Raw genomic sequence first — 20,070 nt, forward strand, 5'->3', positions numbered from 1 at the left:
CAGAAATTTCAGCTAAAATACAGCTGTTTGTGAATACCCTTGGGTGGGAGGGGTCTTCTGGGGTGGGTGTGGCTCATGGGGAGGGATGGGGCTGCCCAGGCTGGGGAGTGAGCGGAGGAGAAATGGCCTCAGGGTGTCCTGGCAGCGCCTGATGGCTGATGTGTGGTTCCCAGGGGCTGTGGGGGGAGGTGGGGAGGAGCAGGGGGGCTGGCGCCTCACTCTCAGTGTCTTCTAGAGAATATTAATTGTAATTTACTTGTGATTATGACATCTGTATGCTGAAACCAAGATGTCTTAGCAATACTTTATTCTTTTTTAACCCTCATCTGAAATTCCTGACAACAGGTGGTTTCGATGGTGGCCGCTTCACGAGCGTCTGGGGTGCGGGTGCGGGTGAGGCTATGGAGTCACTGATTTCTCTTCTCTTCTCTTTTCGAGACAGAGTCTCACTCTCTCGCCCCTCAGTGGCGCGATCTCAGCTCACTGCAACCTCCGCCTCCTGGGTTCAAGTGACTCTCCTGCCTCAAGTCTCCTGAGTAGCTGGGACTACAGGCACGGGCCACCATGCCCAGCTAATTTTTGTATTTTTAATAGAGACGGGGTTTTCCCACGTTGGCCAGGCAGGTCTCAGACTTCTGACCTCAAGTGATCTGCCCTCCTTGGCCTCCCAAAGTGCTCAGGTTCCAGACGTGAGCCACCGCGCCCAGCCAGTCATTGGTACTTTCTGATGTGCTGGTCGATTGTAACTGGGAATACTGGATTCCACTTTACTGTCATCAAGTGCGCTTTCCTGGGTGAAATCTGGAATGGAAATGTTGCAGTGTGTGAAATGACCTTCCACACAAAAATTGCTTCCTGTGCGGAACCATTGGAAGTGGGTTAAGCATCCACCGGGTGAAACTGGAATTGAGTGGGACATGAGAGGAGAAAGGCACAATGGCGGGGCCGTCTGTGACGGTGGCTATGGTAGAGGAGCCCAGCGCGCTCCTTGGAAGGCCCAGGGCGGGCCGTGGCAGGGCCCTCCCACCTCAGCCACCCCGTCTGCAGCAGCGTCTCCCAGAGCAGCCTTCTTCAGCTGGGTGGGGATTTTTTCAGCTGGGTGTGGTCGTGCCTTCCGGCTGCAGCGTCCTCCTCCTTGTCTTTGGTGAGGACCCTGCGTGGTGGAAGCTGTAAGCACAGCTGAAAACAGGCTGGCTGGTGCGATGGGCCCCACGGAGCTTCCCCGGCTGCCAGCTTCCTGGACAATCTGCTTCTTCTATATCCTCTCCCACAACCCGTTTTGAATTATTCTGAAACAAATTCCAGGCATCATTTTATTTCATCTGTAAACCTTTTGGCATGAACATTTCTTTTTTTTAAAAAACTTTTTTATTTTGGGAAATTTCAAAGCTAACAGTGGAGAAGCATGTGGTGCGCTCCCTGCACCCACCTCCAACCCCCGATTTATCGCTCGTGTCTCATCTCTTTCTCCCGTCCCGTTCCACCCGGGCTATTGGAGACCGCATCCTAGACATTGCATCCTTTCATCTACAGATGGCTCACCATATCTCTCCAAAAGACAGGGCTCTGGAGTGTCACTGTGTACACCATCATCACACCTAACCTTGACTGCATTTCTTAGTATCATCAAACATCCAGTCAGCCTGGGTGTACATTTTTTAAGTATTTTACTTCATCAGAAACGGACAAACCCCAGCAATGTGCTTTTCCCTGGAAAGTGACTTGTGACAGCCGTCTTCCTGCATGAGCTGGGCGGCCTGTCTGTTGTTCCCTGGCAGTGGCTTCCTCATGTTGCCTTTGACTGGAGGATCTGCTCTCCCTGTGGCCCTGCTGCCTTCATCACACATTCCTAATGCTGGGAGAGCCAAAATGCACCAGGCTTTTGGCAGCTGCTTCACTTGGCCTTATGCATCAGATCAGGAGGCAAAAGCTATGGTGTCTAGGGGCCCTTTGTGGAAGGATTCATCTGTAAATGGTATGCACAGATGAGGAGGCTACCTGGGCTGATGAGAACATGGAACAAATACTGTGTTCAGGGCACACCCAGGCACTGGAGTCTGCACGTATTCTTTGGGTCCTGAGTATTTTGTAGTCATTGGAAACAAACTAGGAACAAAAGTTTTGCGAAGACACACTCACTGACTTTAATCTGCTGTTAATTTTTTTGCATTTTTTAGTTAACCAAAGCATCTAAAACCTTTTTCCTGTAATTTATGTTTGGGTTAGCTGTGAAGAAGCGAAAGAAACTACTAAAGAAGTAGTCCCTCCTGTCCAGACCACTTTCTTCCCAGGATCCTGGGGACAGTGCAACCTCATTTGACTGCCACAGCACTGCCTCTTTTGAAATGTCTTATGCATGCAAGTGTGGGCTCCAGAAATGTTTGCTGACTGAATGAGTGATGGAGCAAATTCCCTGTAACATGAGCATGAAATGCAACAGGGGCAAACCTGCAAAAATCACCAGATCCAGTGTCTTGGCTGTGTTTCATGTCTGAATAAGCGGGCATCCTCCTGGGCCTCTGGGGGTGAATACAGTCCTTTTCTGTGGGTCACATGACAAAATAACCCTCTCCCCAAATCTCTAAGGGGTGAAGATTTGCCTGATTTATTGTTTATGTATTAACTCATATTCTTGGAACAAAATCAATGGCCCATGTTCCAGGGTCTGTTGAACTGATCCGTGTGTGTCCCTGATGGCCTTTCCTCCAGTACCGTCTCCAGTTCAGGATCATGTCTTGTGTCTGGTTTCTGTGTCTCTTTGACCTCCTTAATTCTGGAACAGTTCCTCAGCTTTTTTTTTTTTTTTTTGTCATTTATGATTTTATTTTTAATATTTTAGTCTCCCTTTTTTTTTTTTTTTTGAGATGGAGTCTCGCTCTGTCGCCCAGGCTGGAGTGCAGTGGCGCGACCTCGGCTCACTGCAACCTCCGCCTCCTGAGTTCAAGCGATTCTCCTGCCTCAGCCTCCTGAGTAGCTGGGACTACAGGTGCCTGCCACCACGCCCGGCTAATTTTTTGTATTTTTAGTAGAGATGGGGTTTTACCATGTTAGCCAGGATGGTCTCGATATCCTGACCTTGTGATCCACCCGCCTTGGCCTTCCAAAGTGCTGGGATTACAGGCATGAGCCACTGTGCATGGCCTAGTCTCCCTTCTTTAAAAAATTTTTAATGCGTATGTTGCTTGGGTTCATCTGATGCTTCCTCATAGTTGGAGTCAGGTTGTGCCTTCCTGGTAGTGGTCCGTGTGACCAAGGGGCAGTCCTTGGGTCCCACATCCAGACGTGCATGTGTTCATCCTGGGCGAGGTTGGTTGTGGTGATCTTTGCTGATATCTCCACTGTAGAGTTACCTTTTTTCCTCCATGCAGCTAATAATTGATCTGTGGGGAAACTCTGAGACCACGTGGGTATCTGCTCCTCATCCGATTGTCCCCCTTGGGTTGGCGTCGTTTATGCTTCCTGCAGGAGGAGGAGCCCCAGCCCAGCTTTCCCACAGACCTGCAGCTGGCATGGCACCTCCTGTCCCCAGGGCCCCCTGTCTCCTCACTGGTGGGTAGATGGTTGACTTGTCCATCAAGCGCACATGGGTCTGGACTCAGGGATCCCTGTTTTCAAAGTCACTGCTTCTGATTATTTTGGTACAAATTGTCCCAGATTTGGCCGGATGGAGTCCTTGAGGCTGGCCCCTGTGTCCTATGGCATCCTTCGTCCTGTTTTGTGTTTGAGTACTTTCTGGCTTCAGAAGATGCTTCAGACTCATCTTCATCTCTACTTATTTTGCCCATTTTTCTGTAGAGTTTTTGCATTTTTCATCAAATATTAAAAGTTCTTTGTATGTTAAGGATATTTGCTCTTTATCTGTGATAAATAGTGCAGATATTTTCTCCTCATTTTGTCATTTATCTTTTTATTTTTTTTCTGGCTGTGTAAACATTAAAACATCTTTTAATGTAGTCAGATATATAAGTTCTTTCTTTTATTGTATCTGGATTTTGAGTCAGGGAAAAAGCCTTTCTTCGTTCCCCAGTCATAGAGGAATTCACCCGTATTTTCTCCTCGTGCAATGTTTCTCCTGCCTTTTTTTTTTTTTTTTTTTTTGTCTAGATCTCTTGTTTGTGGTGTGAGGGATGGATCTGATTTTATCTTTTCCCAGTGGCCATCTGGTCCCACTACCACTTACTCAGAAGTCCCCCTTTGCCATGGTGACTTAATGTGCTGTCTTTATCACATACTCTGTCTTTATGGATAGTGCATCTGTTTTTGGACTTTTACTCTCATGGGCTGCCCTGTCTGTTAATGTACCATGGCCATACTGTTTTAATTTTGGAGGCTCTGTTGTGTGTTTTAGCATTTGGTAAGGCAAGTTCAGCTTTATGGTTCTTCTTTTCCTTGCTTTTCTAGCTTTTCTTGCATGTTTATTTTCTGGATTAACTTTTGTATCAAGAGGTCTAGCTCCAAAAAATGCTGATTGGCATTTTAAAAATTGGGATTGCAGTAAATTTATGATTGAATTTAGAGAGAATTTTACATCTCAAGGATGTTTAGTTGCCCTAACCAAGAACAGGATGTCTTTCCATTTGTTCAAGTCTATTTTTGTGTCTTTCAGGAATGATTTTAAAAATGGTTTTAAAATGTAGATTTTTAACAATTCTTATTAAATTTTTTCATGGGTATTGAATTTTTTGTGCTGCTGTTGTAAATGGGATGTTTTCTTTCATTATATTGTCTGAATTAGCACTGTGTTTTTATTTTGTTTTTGTAGACAGTCATTATTATTTAAGCAATTTTACTAGCATTTTATGTAGCTCTTATTATATACCGCATGCTGTCTTTAAAATTAAGCTTTGTATTTTGAGGTAATTGTAGATTCATATTGCAGTTATGAAGAGTAAAGCGGGGAGATTTGTGTCCCCTTTCCCTGGTTGCTCCTGTCTGAGTCTGTTTTCTGCTGCTGTAACTGAATACCACAGACTGGGTCATTTATAGTGAATAGAATTTATTGGCTCATGCATGGTTCTGGAGGATGGGGAGTCCAAGATCAAGGTGCCAGCATCTTGTGAGGGCCTTCTTGTTACGTCACTCCCTAGCGAAAGGGCAAAGAGAGGGTGAGCAAGAGAAAGGGGGGCTGAACTCGTCCTTGTAGAAGAGGCCCATTCCCGAGACAATGGCATTCATCCATTCACTCCACCCTCATGGCCTCACCACCTCTCATGAGGCCCCACCTCCCAGCCCTGGTTTGTTGGGGATTAAATTTCCAACACGTGCCTTTTGGGGGACATTTTAAAATTATAGCACCCCAAATGTTACACTATCTTTTGATGAGTGGTAGTTCTGATTTTAAGTCTAGCTGGCCTACTTTTTCTTGCATGTGGGATGCTTTCTGCCTGTTCCAGGGCAGGCAGCTCTTCTCTGTCCCTCTGCTGGCCCCACCTCATCCTCTGTTGTCCTCTTCCCTCCTTCTGTGCCCTGGGGTCCTGGTGGGGGTGTGACTGTCGACAGCGTTGGGCTAACTTTTTTCCCTGCTGGTGGCCCGTAATGAAAGAAAGCTTCTTGCTCCCAAGTTCCCTAAATCCGAGCTCATAGACAGCGCGGTCTCACAGCAGGCCTGGGGCCAGCCTCACGTGAGCCCCTTCCCTGGTGTAGTCACTGGCATGGGGGAATGGGATTTCCTGTTGCCCTACTGTGTGGCTGAGGTGGGGGTTGCTTCCTGGAGCCAGGCCTTGTGGAAGGGCAGTGCCCACTGCAGTGGATGCTGGGCCCTGAATCTGACCCCAGTGTTCATTGGCTCTGTGAGACCCAGTGAGGGCAGGGAGGGAAGTGGAGCTGGGGTGAGAAGTAGAGGCCCTGCAGGGCCCACGTGCCAGCCACCAGGCCTCAGACTAGGCTCAGATGACGGAGAGCTGCACACCTGCCCAACCCAGGCCCTGCAGTGCCCACGTGCCAGCCGCTGGGGCCCAGACTTGCTCCAGAGGGCGGAGAGCTTCACACCGGCCCAACCCAGGCCATGGCTCCAAATGCGTGACAGTTTTGCTGTTGCTTCTTTTAGTCATTGTCAAGTTGATGCTTGTTTTGCAGAGGACCAAGGCTTTATGAACCTATTACCCTGTGTGAAGAGTTTCACCAGGTTATGGAAATTTCTTTAAAACCATACCACAGTTTTTTCATTATTCATGTATATTTTTAAAAATAATTACTGCACTCAGTAGAATAACATGAAAATGTTGCCTGTTAGCCCTTTTCCAGTTTGCCCCGAGAATACTGGGGGCACTTGTGGCTGCAGTGTTTATCCTGCGGCAGCTTTGCCATGAAGTATCTCACTTTTATTATTATTTTCGCATTGCTCGAGTATATTGACTTTGGAAACAAAAGACATCATTCTATTTATAGCATTATGTTTTTAGTAGTGGTATTTCCATATACAAGATACAGTAATTTTCCGTCAATGAAAATGTCAAATTCTAGAAAATGTAACATTCCTATGCGTGGTGTTAACATCGTTCTCTAACAGTTGTTGGCCGAAGATTCGTTTGATGAATCCGATTTTTCCAAAATAGCCGATTCTGATGATTCAGATGATTCTGATGTTCTGTTTAGAAATAATTCCAAGAACAGTTTTTACATTTTATTTTCACATTGAAAATCAGTCAGATTTGCTTCAGTCTCAAAGAGCACGTTTATGTAAAATTAAATGAGTGCTGGCAGCCAGCTGCGCTTTGTTTTTCTAAATGGGAAAAGGGTTAAATTTCACTCTGCTTTTAAATGACAGCGCACAGCCTGTGTCATAGAGGGTTGGAGGAGATGACTTTAACTGCCTGTGGTTAGGGTTCCTTTCCCCCAGGAATGTCTGGGAGCCACTGCCGGGTTTGCTGTCCGTCTCGTTTGGACTCAGTTCTGCATGTACTGGATCCGATTTGAGGACTGAGTAACTTCTGGTTGATGGCATCTGGCTTGTGAACCTCCGCTGTTGCTGGCAGTGGCTGTGCCGCTGTTGTGACCTCTGGGCTCCTGGTTCTTCCTGCTGCTCAGCCAGGAGGTAGAGGCACCAACGCCAGCCTGGCTGCCTGCCACCCCCAGCTCTTCACCTGGTGGGGCTCAGTCTCTCTGGCCTTGTGAAGTTCGCCTCAAGGGCCAAGAGCTCCGTGTCCTTCAGGGAGAATGCCGGCCAGGGAGCGAGCCATCGGGAAGGACTTGCCCTCAGCCCGTGGCCTGAGCTCTGAGTTCCGGAGCCACCCGCCGCTTGTGTGCCCCACCTGTCATGCTGCTGGGGGACACCTGGGGGACACCAGGCTCCACCTCCAAGGATGCTCCTGGGTCTGTGCCACCCGCCGTGTGCGGCTGGTTGCTCTGTTTCCTGCGCCTGTATGGTGGTCATTTCACAGGGTGGGAGCTGGTGCACAGGGTGGATGGTGCCTGCGAGGGGTCAGCCCTGTCCCTGCTGTGGCTCTCACACCACGTGAGTGTGACTGCGCGTGTTCCCAGCCCAGGGCCTGAGCTGCTTTCCTCACACTTATCTTAGGCCTCCCTGTCTCCTTCGTCTGCATAATTATAGACCTACATTTCTCTCTCTTTTTTCTTTATGTCCTCTGTGATTTCTGTGATACTAGGAACATTCAGAGATGTTTTGACGTAGTAGTTTGTCTTTTTAAAATTTGTCCTCAGCCAAGTGCCACATGTCACCTCCATCGAGGTGGCAGTTCCCCTGGGCCCAGCTCTCTATCTGGATAAGGCCTTGAGACAGTGGAGCGTGAGTGCGCTGCTTGGCGGGGACCCCACCCTGTCATTACCCAGAGAACGGCCGCCATCCCCTTCACTGTGCATTCCCAGTTCCTGGGGCTGGAGGTCCCAGCAGAACTGGGCCCAGGGCCAGAGGCTGGGTGCCTAGGCAAGAGTGAAAAGGTCTTACTGAAAATCTAAAGAAAATGAAGCTCGTGAAGTAATGTGATGTTTTCACCTTCGTCTAAGTAAGTTCAGGTTGATCTGAGGACAGAAGCCATCAAGGGCCTGTATGACTTTCCAGTGGCTTCTGTAACAAAGTGTCACACCCTCCACAGCTCAAAGCAGCGGAAATGTGTGCTCTCACAGCTCTGAGGCCACAGGTCCACAATCTGCTCTGCTGGCAAACCCCAGGTATGGTAGGGCTAAGTTTCTCCCCAGGAAACCCCAGGTGTGGTGGGGCCCAGCCCCTCCCCAGGAAACCCCTGGTGTGACAGAGCCGAGATCCTCCTCAGGCAAAGCTCAGGTGTGGCGGGCCGAGCTCCTTCCGAGGAAACCCCAGGTGTGGCAGGACTGAGTTCCTCCGGAGGTTCTGTGGGATGGGGCCTCCCTGCCTCTTGTGGGTTTTGGGGCTCCTAGCTGTCCTTGGCTTGTGGCCATATCACTCCGTTCTCCGCCCCCTCGTCATGTGGCCTCTTCTCTGTGTCTCCCTCTGTGTCTGTCTCTCTCTCCCCTGCTCCTACAGGGATGCTTGCCATTGGAGTTAGGGCCAGTCTAGATAATGAAGGATTATCTCATCCCACAACACTGTAACTAATCACATCCACAGAGACCCTTGTTTCCAACAAAGCCACAGCCACAGGTTCCGGGGATTAGGCTGAGAGCATCTTTTTGGAGGACACATTGAGCCCGCCACAGGGACTCTGGTTTGTAGCATTTCCAAAGGCCAAGGGCCTGTTTTCTGTGAGCGGCTTTGCGTGGTAAATGCAAGTGTGGCACTTCTGTTCCACAACAAAACCTGACTCATAATCCAAGTGTATTCCTCATTTGTCTTTTGTGTATTGTGTATTTTGTCTTTTGTGTATTTGTACTTGTGTATTTGGTGCTGTTATACTTAAAAAGTCTAAATGGGAGCAATTCGGTGTATTTGGGGCTTTTTTTTTTCTTTTCAGTTTGTGTGAATTCAAACCCAAGTTGGGCAGGAAAAGGAATGATGAAGTAGTGTATGTCATCTCAAGCACTAGGATCCACTGGCTGTAGGAGCGTGTTAGACTCACTGTGACTCTGCTTGTGCTTGGCCTTCTCTGCAGAGCCAGGCGGTTTTCGGGCAGTTCCTGTCTGCCGGTCCCTCTGTGGGCTGGCAGTGAGCAAGTGTGGGCAAATACATGGCGACTGGCTTCCCACCAGGCCCCCATTCGCCTGTTGAGGTCTCAGAAAGAATGATCAATAATTGGCTACACAGATTTTTTGTTGTTGTTATTAAAGCTGTTAAACAGAAAAGTGAGGAAAAATGCATGTTTATGTAACTGACAGATACTTTGCACAGAGGAGATCATCTACTGATGGAGAACCAAAAAGAACTGTGAAATTGGAAAATTAGATATTGGAATCCCCTAAGTGGAAAATTAGAAGTTGTATAGATAGCATGAAAACGTAGATACATATTTTACTTTATTTTGTTTTTGATCCTGTAATAATACACTTCTGTATTTTATGATGATAACTGTTTACAAAAGTAGTCTAGACATTGTTGAATCCTTATAGTGACAAGTTTTCCTAATACATTTATAGTAATTTGATTTTTTTGTTGTTGAGATGGAGTCTCACTCTGTCGCCCAGGCTGGAGTGCAGTGGTGTGATCTTGGCTCCCTGCAACCTCCACCTTCTAGGTTCAAGCGATTCTCCTGCCTCAGCCTCCCGAGTAGCTGGGATTACAGGTGCCTGCAACCATGCCCAGCTGATTTTTGTATTTTTACTAAAGATGGGGTTTCACCATGTCAGCCAGGGTGGTCTTGAACTCCTGACCTCAGGTGATCCACCCGCCTCGACCTCCCAAAGTGCTGGGATTACAGGCGTGAGCCACTGTGCCTGGCTGTAATTTGATTTTTAAAAAGCAGTGGAGTTATAATCACCATGTCGTTGGTATGCTATAGTTGCTCAGCACTGTTTTATAATCTGTTGTCAGCTAACTGGACGGGGAACAGGAAGACATTGTTTTTGTATTTGGCAAATGTTGAAAGTGTGGCTTAGAGTCATATGCTTCCATTTCTTACTTTTCTGATTCTATGTCCTTCCATGGTGTGGGTGTTTTCTCACTGAATTGCCAGGGACCACCCAAATCCCCGCTCACCCTGTGATGGGGGCGTGAATGTGGCAGTAACCTGGCCCATGATCTGGAATTTAGCTGCAGCAAAGGGCTCTGCAGAAGTGGATGGTTTGAAGTCCGATTGTGATGGGAAAAGAGATTAATGTGAAACAAGATGCCGATTCTAAATTTTTATTAGGATATAACAGGATGGGATATCATCTGGCAGGAACAGTCTGGAAGAGGCTAACTTGGAAGAAACAAGAACTGTTTTCTTTTCTGTATTCACATCTGCTTGTGTATGAAGTTGGCTGTGGTTTAGCCCAGTAGAGACCATGGGGCCATCTGTGTCCGGATTTTAGAGGCCTTGAGTGCACGCATACATGCGGGGATCTGTGTGGGACCTGAGTGCAGTCTGGGCAGTGACACTGGTGTGGCTGTTCCCCACTGGCATGTCCAGCCAAATAAGCAAAGTCCCTTAGGACCCCTGGCCACCACCACTGGAGTCTTGCCTCCTCCTTCGCTCCCAGGCAGCGCAAATTCCTGGATCCTGTGGGCGTCTCTGTTCCTGGTGGATGCTGTGCTCCACCCATCCTAGGCAGGGCATGGGCGTCCATTCGTCACCAAGAGTGGGACGCGTCCTCCTTCCGGGCCACCTCCTCGCTGTGACCATGGCTGCGTTTCTGACGCTGCCTGGGTTCATGCCCTCAGGCAGCAGTGTTAAGAGGGATGCCCTTGGCTGCCTTAGCCAAGCCCGGGACTGGGAGCAGTGGGGAGCCACCCCATTTTACTTTTGTCACCCCTGAAGGGTGCAGCTGTCTCTGTTAGCCAGGGCTGGGGGGAAGCCGTAGCAAGTGGAGCACTGTAGGAAGTGGAGCACTGTGCTCATGGTCCAGTCACCACCTCCTGCTTGGGGGTTGTTTCTCCTGCGCATGGGACACAGAGGCTGGAAGTCCCAGGTGGAAGTGGACAGCTGCTCCTCCTTCCTCTGGGCTGTTCCGGTGGCTCTGGTCTAGGCAGCGCTCCGCAGCACTTACTGATCAGTGCAGCTGTGATCTTAGGAGTGGAAAGAGCTCTAACTGGAGCTCCTGGTCGGACCCGCTGTTGCCTGTACCCCATGGGCCTCTGGCTAATCGGCTTCCTGGTGACTTAAGTGTGCTCCACCCACCGGGGAGCCTGCAGGATCTGCAGGCAGGGCCTTGGTTCAGAGCTGATCACCTCTGGAGTCCTCCTCAACAAGGTGGCTCTGCTGGACTTTGGGGTCCAAAAAAGACCGGGGTTTAGCTTTAGTCCTACTTCTTTTTAAGTAAATGGATGAAAGTTGGTAATTTTAAAACTCTTTACTCAGTCAAGCCGTGAAACCGTGTTTGTGACAGTGACTTTAATGTGGTTGTAACCCAAGGGATTGGTTTTCACAGTGTCCTCATTCCTTCCATTTGGCCAGCCAGAGAGAAGGAGAAAGAAGGAACAATGCCTGGAATTTGACCCGATCGATTTCCCAATTTCATGAAAGCTACAGATACGAAATGTGCTATTGTAAGCTGGAGCTTTGTGGAGAAAATGTGTGCTAATAATGCTGAATTGAATATACATGTGCATTCTTCGTTATTTTACCAAATTTCTGATTAGGAATTCAAAGTGCTGTTCCTAGTATTTTCCTGACGGATTTGAGTTGGTGTTGGCAAGGTGCAGAGTGTTTACAAACCTATGGAAAGATCCTTATGGGAACAGGGTTTCATAAAACAGTGCTGGTCTCTAAGGGGGAAGCCATCACTACCTTGGGCCAGAAAAGGAGACTCATGGGTGGGCAGGGGTCCTGACTGGGTCGGTGGGGTCATGTAACTGAAGACTATCTGTGCCCTACTGTCTGCACTGTGGATGCCATGTCCTCCTCCTGCCCTAGTTCCTTTTATAAAATGCAACTGATGATCCCTGCCCCTTGCTACACTGAGCTCTCGTTGAATTTTACACGTGAAAGCACTGTTGATTTCCCCTCTCCAGGTGACTTCTGTGATAACTCATACACCGATGTGCTTTGTTTTAATTCTAGGCAGCTTCGGTCACCTCTCTGTCCAACCTGGCATGCATGCACATGGTCCGCTGGGCTGTTTGGAACCCCTTGCTGGAAGCTGATTCTGGAAGGGTGACCCTGCCTCTGCAGGGTGGGATCCAGCCCAACCCCTCGCACTGTCTGGTCTACAAGGTACCCTCAGCCAGCATGAGCTCTGAAGAGGTAAATTATTAGGTATTTCTTATGCATCTCTGGTGAGCTTCTACCAAGTTCATTCATTTTCAAAAGCAAAAGTTCACAAATATGTTTGCAGATGTTTCATTTACAGAATTTTTTTCATGTCATGGGTATGCCTTTAGAAAGATTAGTATGATGTTTTTATGTAAACCTGATAAGACCAGTTTTATCATGGGTTTTATTGCTGTTCACATACCGATTTCCTGGGATGACTTGGTGAACCTCCAGCTGATGTGTACACACTTTGCAGCAAGATTCACCTCTGTGGTGTGCACGTTTGGAGCATTGGAGCTTGGGCCTCATGTGGCCTTTGCCAGTAGGTTTTTTGGTGGATGAGTGCTGAGGTGGGAGCCGGTTCTGGTTTCTAGCCCTGGCTTATCTTTGTGACTTATCACTATTGCTTGTTGGACCTTGGGTGTGTACCAAGGGGTAGGACCACAGCAGAGATTCTCAGGTTTTTTTTAAATTCTGAAATGAAATGTTCTCTGCACCCCAATTAAGACAGCAAAAACAAGTAGAGCGAAGTGGGTTGAAGTGTGTATGAGGGTCTCATCCCCAGCCTCCTTGGCCCCATTGGTGGTGTTGGAGGATGGTTAGCGGTGACCCAGGGCACCACAGACAGTGCGAAACCCTGCTCTGGCAGATGGCTAGAGTCCGTTGGGCTCTCTGAGGTGTGGCAGAGTTTCTGCTCGGCTGCACTGTTTGGTCTTCTCTCACGTTCCTAAAACACGTCCGTTTCAGCAGTCCAAGCAGGAGCTTTTTAGTACTCAGGTGCCTCATTTTTCTAAGGTAAAAGGACTGTGCATGTTATTTCAGTTTGTCACCTCTGTGCTGACTCCAGTGACAGATAATGTGTTCAGTGTTGTTATTGATGATTGGGATAATGCTTGGGGGACCTGAATAAGAGAACAGCTGATTGGGCAGCTTTTCTTCCTATAAGGAATGTCTCTCCTGATGGGACCGTATTTTGCTGCACTCCCACATGGTCTAGTTTGAGCCCTTATTATAAAATTGCTGTTAGAAATCCTGAAGCCATTACCGTCTTCCCCTGCCTGCCACTCCTGCGTCCTCCCCTCTCTCCTTGTCTCTTCTCTTCTCTCTCCTCTTCCTTCCCCTCTCCTCCCCTTTGGATAGGTATATACATAAATATTTCTTCTGTTTACTTTTAGGTCTATCGTGCCACTGTATTGCCTTTAATTTTTAAGTGCATAAACTATATTGGGGCATAAATGTTCTGAAGGTTTACTATCTTAAGGACACAAATGTATCAAGTTCTGCCATTTTCCACAAGGAGTACCACTTCCAAATCAGGAGTTTTTGACCTCAGCTCTGTTGACATTTGGACCAGAGAATTCTTGGTGTGAGGCCATCCTGTGCACTAGAGGATGTTGAGCAGCATTCCCGGCCTCTGTTCACTGGGTGCCAGCAGGATCCCCCCAGTTGTGAGAGCCCTGAATGTCCACAGACAGTGCCAGATGTTTCCGGGGGGGTAAAATTGCCCCCAGTTGAGGGCCACTACTCTAAAGTGATTTAATTAACCAAAGCAGTGAACTAACCCTGGTCACAAACTTGACTCACTTTCCTGCACTGCGAAGGCACTCTTGTGCTTCTGCCTGTATTTCCTGCATAGTGGTGCCAGCCCCTCTCAAGTCAGGTCAGTTGGAAACCTAGGTGTGCCTGTCTCTGCCACTGCACCAGCCTCTTCTTTATCTCATTCAGTCATTCATCACTCAGTGAACTTTTATTGAGCACCTACATATACTCTGAGAAAAAACATCCCTGATCTCATGACTGTTGAGTAGGAGTGGCAGATGTTAATCAAAGAAAAGTAGAAATAGAATTCAAAGCCCATAACTTTGGGGTAGTCAGATTTTAGAGTTTATGTTGTTTTGATTATTTCACCATTATTTACTATGAAATGAAGTCATGTGTGATCATGAGTGTTTACTTTCTTAAACAACTCCTGCCGTTTTCCCTTGAGCAAATAATTGTCTCCCTCTTTTTTTTTTTTAAATTGATATCTCCAAAGGCAGCCACTTTCAACTCTTAGCTGTGACTTATAGTCTTTACCTTTGTTTTCTAAATAATAGGCTTCTACTGCTATTTCTTAATTTACAATTTTAGACATTATATATTGAATTCTCATAATGACAGATGAAAATTTTAGCTCTTTTATACATTCCTGCCCATCTTTAAAGCACTCTGTCTTGCTACTGCTTGGCCTTGGATTCAGGCACTGTTGCAGGGGGCAGCAGAGCTGGTTGGAGGATTGAAATGGGGCTCTACTGGAAAATACTAGAGAGATCACTAAGAGAGGAGCTGGGGAAGCGGCCCTATAAGGTCGTTTACAAAACCCTGGGTTCACCCTGAAGCTGCACATGTGTGGGTCTGACCCTGAATGGCATACCAAAGACTTTGAGACTGTGGGGTTGACTACTTCCCAGTCCCAGAGCTGCCCGCTGGGTGGAGCCACATGCAGGAGGGATCCAAAGAACACTGCACGGGTTTTGAAAATGAAACTGACATTGAAACCACAGCCCACAGGGTGCTGGTCAGAAACTGTGTCCTGAACTCAACTGGGTCAATTCCTACCTAAATAAAAATACCAGCATTCTTCACAGGATTTAAATGAGACTCTATAATTTAATGTTCAAAGTGTCTATGATATGCTCTAAAATTAATTGTCATACAAAGAACCTGGAAAATACAGCTTGTAGAGAAAAGACATTTAACAGACACCAACATTGAGATGGCACAAATGTTAGAATTATCAGACAGAAAATTTAAAGCAGCCGTAATAAAGATGCTCTAGTAAATAAGAGCAAACATTCTGGAAATAAATGGGAAGGTAGGCTGTCTCAGTAAAGAGATGGAAGATATAAAGAACAATCAAATGAAAATTTTAGATCTGAAAAACAAAATAACCAAAATAAAAAAATACTACATGGCCTAACAGCAGAATGGAGATGACAAAAGAGTTAGTGAACTTGACAATAAACCAATAGAAATTTATTCACCCTGAGCAACAGAGAAGATGATTGGAAGACAAGGGGCAAAGCCTCAGCATTGACCTGTAGGTCCCTACCAAAAAGGCTAGCACCCAGTCCTGGTAGAGGAGACTATGGTGTAGAAAAAAGTACTTGAAAAAATATTGGCTGAAAACTTCCCCAATTTGGCAAAAGACATAAATCTGCAGATCCAAGTTCAGTGAACCCCAGGGATAAATGTGACGAAATCTACACCCAGATAAATCATACGCAAACTGTTGAAAACTAAAGACGAAGAAGATTCTTAAAAACAGCTATAGAAAAATGACGCATTACTTACAAAGAAATAATAATTTGAGTGACTGTGGATTCCTCATCAGAAACCATGCCGACCAGAAGAAAAGTGGGACATTTTAAAAGTGCTAACAGAAAGACCTTGGAACTCAGAATTCTATGTCCAGTTAAAAAAAAATTTAAAAAAACAGAACAAAGATGTGAAATGAGGACATTCTCAGATGAACTGAAAGTAAGAGCATTCATTGGTAGCAGATAATTTGCTTAAAGAATTGCTAAAAGAATTTCTTCAGACAGAGGGGAAATGATACCAGATAGAAATTTGGGACATCAAGAATGAAGAAGGAACAACAGAAATGGTAAATATAATATTCTTCTCTTCTTCTTTAAAATATGATGGATGGTTGAAGCAGAAATTATAACAGTGTGGCTGGGTGCGGTGGCTCACGCTTGTAATCCCAGCACTTTGGGAGGCTGAGGTGGGCGAATCACCTGAGGTCAGGAGTTCAAGACCAGCCTGGCCAACATAGTGAAACCCTGTTATTACTAAAAATACTAAAATTAGCCGGGTGTGGTGGCGCATGCCTGTAATCCCAGCTACTCAGGAGGCTGAGGCAGGAGAATCACCTGAACCTGGGAGGCAGAGGTTGCAGTGAGCTGAGATTGCGTCATTGCACTCCAGCCTGGGCAACAGAGCAAGACTCTTGTCTCAAAAACAAAACAAAACAAAACAAAACAAAACAAAGCTAAACTAAACTAAACACAGTGTTTGGTGACATTTTAAAGGTATATAGATGTAATATTTAGAATATTACCTAAACTTAGTTGATAAAGCAATGGCAAGGTTTGAGAAGATTGACTATGATTTTGAAAGTTCTGCCTATGGTAAAATACTGTCAAATAGCATTGCATGGTACTCTTTTATGACATGAAAAGTCAATTGATGGAGCAAACTTGCATTGTGGTCTTGTTTTATGAAAGCTCTGCAGGCATCCCAACCTTCAGCAACCACTACTCTGATTAGGCAGCAGCCATCAATATCAAGGCACAACCCTCCACTAGCAAAAAGATTACAATGTTCTGGAAGGCTTAGATGATCCTTAGCATTTTTTTTTTTTTGAGACAGGGTCTTACTCTGTTGCCCTGGCTGGAGTGCAGTGGCACGATCATAGTTCACTGCAGCCTTGAACTCCTATGCTCCAGCAATCCTCACACCTCAGTGTCCTGAGTAGCTAGGACTACAGGCATGTGCCACCATGCCTGGGTAATTTTTTAATTTTTGTAGAGTTGAGGTCTTGCTGTGTTTCCTGGGATCATCTTGAGCTCCTGGGTTCAAGGGATCCTCCTACCTTGGCCTCCCAGAGTGTTGGGATTATAGGCGTGAGTCACCATACCTATAATGGCACAATGGTTAGCATTTTTTTAGCAAGAAAGTTTTTTTTTTTTTTTGAGATGAAGTCCTGCTCTGTAACCCAGGCTGGAGTGCAGTGGTGCAGTCTCAGCTCACTGCAACCTCCATCTCCCAGGTTCAAGCGATTCTTCTGGCTCAGCCTCCCAAGTAGCTGGGATTATAGGTGCCCACCACCATGCCTGGCTAATTTTTATATTTTTAGTAGAGATGGGGTTTCATCATGTTGGCCAGGCTGCTCTTGAACTCCTGACCTTAGGTGATCTGTGTGCCTCTCAAAGTGCTGGGATTGCAGATGTGAGTCACTGCACCCGGCCAGCAATAAAGTATTTTTATATTAAGGTAGGTACAGTACTTTTTTTTTTTTTTAGACATATGCTATTACACACCTATTGACTACAGTATAGTATAAATACAACTTTTAAATGCACTGGGAAACCAAAAAATTCAGTGACTTGCTTTATTGTAGTGGTTTGGAACTGAACCTGTAGTATCTTTGAGGTATGCCTATAATTATATTATGTGTAAATAGTGTAAACACACCAGTTTAAAAGATATTGTCAGGCTTAATGAAAGACAAAGCCCAACTATATACTGTCTATAAGAAGTATACTTTAAATAAATATAATGTAAATTAAAAGAATGGAAAATATTATTTTCAAACACTAAAAGAAAACTGGAGTGGGTATATTACTATTGACACTATCAGACAAACTAGACTTCAGAATACAGGAAATTTCCAGGAATTAAGAGAGATAGTACACATGATAAAAGGGTCAGTTGCCAAGACATAACAATCCTAAAATTGCTTGCATCTAACATAGAGCTTCAAAATACATGAAGCAAAAACTGATTGAACTGAAAGGAGAAATGGACAAATCCACAATTAGAGTTGGAGACCTCAGCATCCTCTCTAAGTAAACAAAGAACAACTAGCTATTCCATCAGCAATGATACAGAAGGACTGAACATCGCCATCGACCAACTGGATCGGAATGATATTTATAGAGCACTCTCCCCAACAACAGCAGGATACACGTTGTTTACAAGTGCACATGGAACATTCATCAAGATAGACAATATCCTTGGTCATAAAACAAACTTCAGTTTTAAGAGAGTTGAGATTATACAGGATGTATTCTCAGATTATAATGGAATTGAACTAGAAATCAATAACAAAGATAATAAAAATTTTCAACCACTTGGAAATTAAACAATATGTAAAAATCCATAAATTAAAGAGTAAGCCTCACGGGAAAATAGAAGATATTGTGAACTTAACAGATATGGAAATAGAACATGTCAAAGTTCGTAGGATGCAGCTCAAATATGCTTAGCGTTAGGTGCTTATATTAGAACAGAAAAAAGATCTTAATTCAGTGATCTGATCTTTGTCTTCAGAAACTAGAAAAAGAAGAGTAAAATAAACCCAAAGCTATTCAGAAGTCAATAGCAGCAGAAACCAATGAAATTGAAAACAAAAATAATAGATTAAAAATTAAAAAATAGCAAAAACCCAGTGAAACAAAAACCTGTTTGAAAATATCAGTAAAACTGATGAACTTCTAGCAAGACTGAAAAAGAAGGGAGGACACAAATGACTAATATTAGGAATGAAAGAAGGAATATCAGTACAGACCTCACGGGTATTAAAAGGATAATAAGGGAATACTACAAACAATTCTCTGCACATAAATTTGACAATTTAGGTGAAATGGATGAATGAATATGAAACTCCACATTGCCAAAACTCAGCCAAAATGAAGTAGATGACCTGAGTAGTCCTATAACTAATATGTAAGTTGAATTCATAGTTTAAAAACTTTTGAAAAAGAAATATTCAGGCCTATTCACTATGAATTCTATTAGACATGTAAAGAAGAAATAATGCCACTTTTATACAATCTATTTCAGAAAACAGAAAAGATGGGAGCAATTCCCAACTCATGAAATGAAGCCAGCATCACCCTGATATCAAAACCAGAAAAATAATATTAATAATAACAAGAAAACAGAACTGTGGACCCGTATCCTTCATAAACATAGGTGCAAAATACTCAACAAAATATTAGCAGATTGAGTCCAGCAATACGCAAAAAGAATAATACACTATAGCCAAGTGGAGCTTTATCCAGAGAATGCAAGTCTGTTTTCTATTTGGAAATCAATAAACGTAATTCATTATAGTAACAGCCTAAAGAAGGAAAACCATATGATCCTGGCAATTGATACTGAAAAAACATTTGACGATATTCAGCATCAGTTTATGATTAAAAACTGAGCAAACTAGCAATAAAAGAAAACTTCCTTAGCATAATCAGTGACGTCTACAAAAACTCTTTAGTTAACATCATACTTAATGGTGAAAGACTGATTGCTTTCCCCCTAAGATTAGGAACAAGTAAAGGATGTCCACTGTTAGCAGTCAACGTCATGTTCAGTATTGCACTGGAAGTTGTAGTCAGTGCTGTAAGTCAGGAAAACAAAAGACCTACACATTAGAAGGAAGAAACAAAACTGTCCTTATTTGCAGAAAACGTGATTGTCTATGCCAAAGATTCTGAGGAGTCTACAAAAAAGTCCTTTTAGAATGAGTAAGTGGGTTTAGTGAGGTTGCAGGATAACACAGGAAGTCAACATGAAAAATCAATCCTATTTCTGTATACTAGCACGGAAAAATTGAAAGCAAAATACAGAAACAGTATTGTTTACAAAGCCTGCCCTCCATGAACTAAATCTAACAAAATAGTTACGGGATCTGTATGCTGAAAACAATAAAACTGTCCTTTTGCTAGTTGTCATTGTGGTTATTCTTAGGTGAAATCAAAGAAGACCTAAATAATTGGAGAGACGTAACATGTTTATGTCTTGGGAAACTCAACATAGTAAAGCTGTCAGTTCTGCCCAAGATAGATCTAGAGATTTTATGCAGTTTCAGTCAAAATCTCAGCAGGATTTTTTTGGCGATATAGACAAGCTGATTCTGAAATTTATATGGAAAGCTAAAGGAATTAGAAGAGTCAAAATAGTTTTGAAAAAAGAACAGTAAAGTTGGAGGAATCATACTACACAGTTTAAACACTTACTGTACAGCTACACTGATTAATATAATTAG

General features: G+C 44.7%; 1 protein-coding gene across 24 annotated transcripts in view; it reads left to right on the top strand.

Annotated features, from left to right (window-relative positions):
- The window catches only part of NPHP4 (nephrocystin 4), a 134,868-nt gene that overhangs the window by 49,032 nt on the left and 65,766 nt on the right, over positions 1–20,070 (top strand). For all 24 annotated transcript variants that reach the window (XR_010148443.1, XR_010148446.1, XR_010148448.1 and 21 more), the window contains one exon: positions 12,069–12,251. Coding sequence is in view for 15 of the 24 variants with exons in the window: in XM_063787063.1 (XP_063643133.1) it covers positions 12,069–12,251 (183 nt within the window). In the remaining 9 variants the exon portion in view is untranslated. The remainder of the gene's footprint in view (positions 1–12,068; positions 12,252–20,070) is intronic.

This window comes from Pan troglodytes, chromosome 1 (assembly GCF_028858775.2).
Source record: "Pan troglodytes isolate AG18354 chromosome 1, NHGRI_mPanTro3-v2.0_pri, whole genome shotgun sequence".
NCBI classification, from domain to species: domain Eukaryota; kingdom Metazoa; phylum Chordata; class Mammalia; order Primates; family Hominidae; genus Pan; species Pan troglodytes.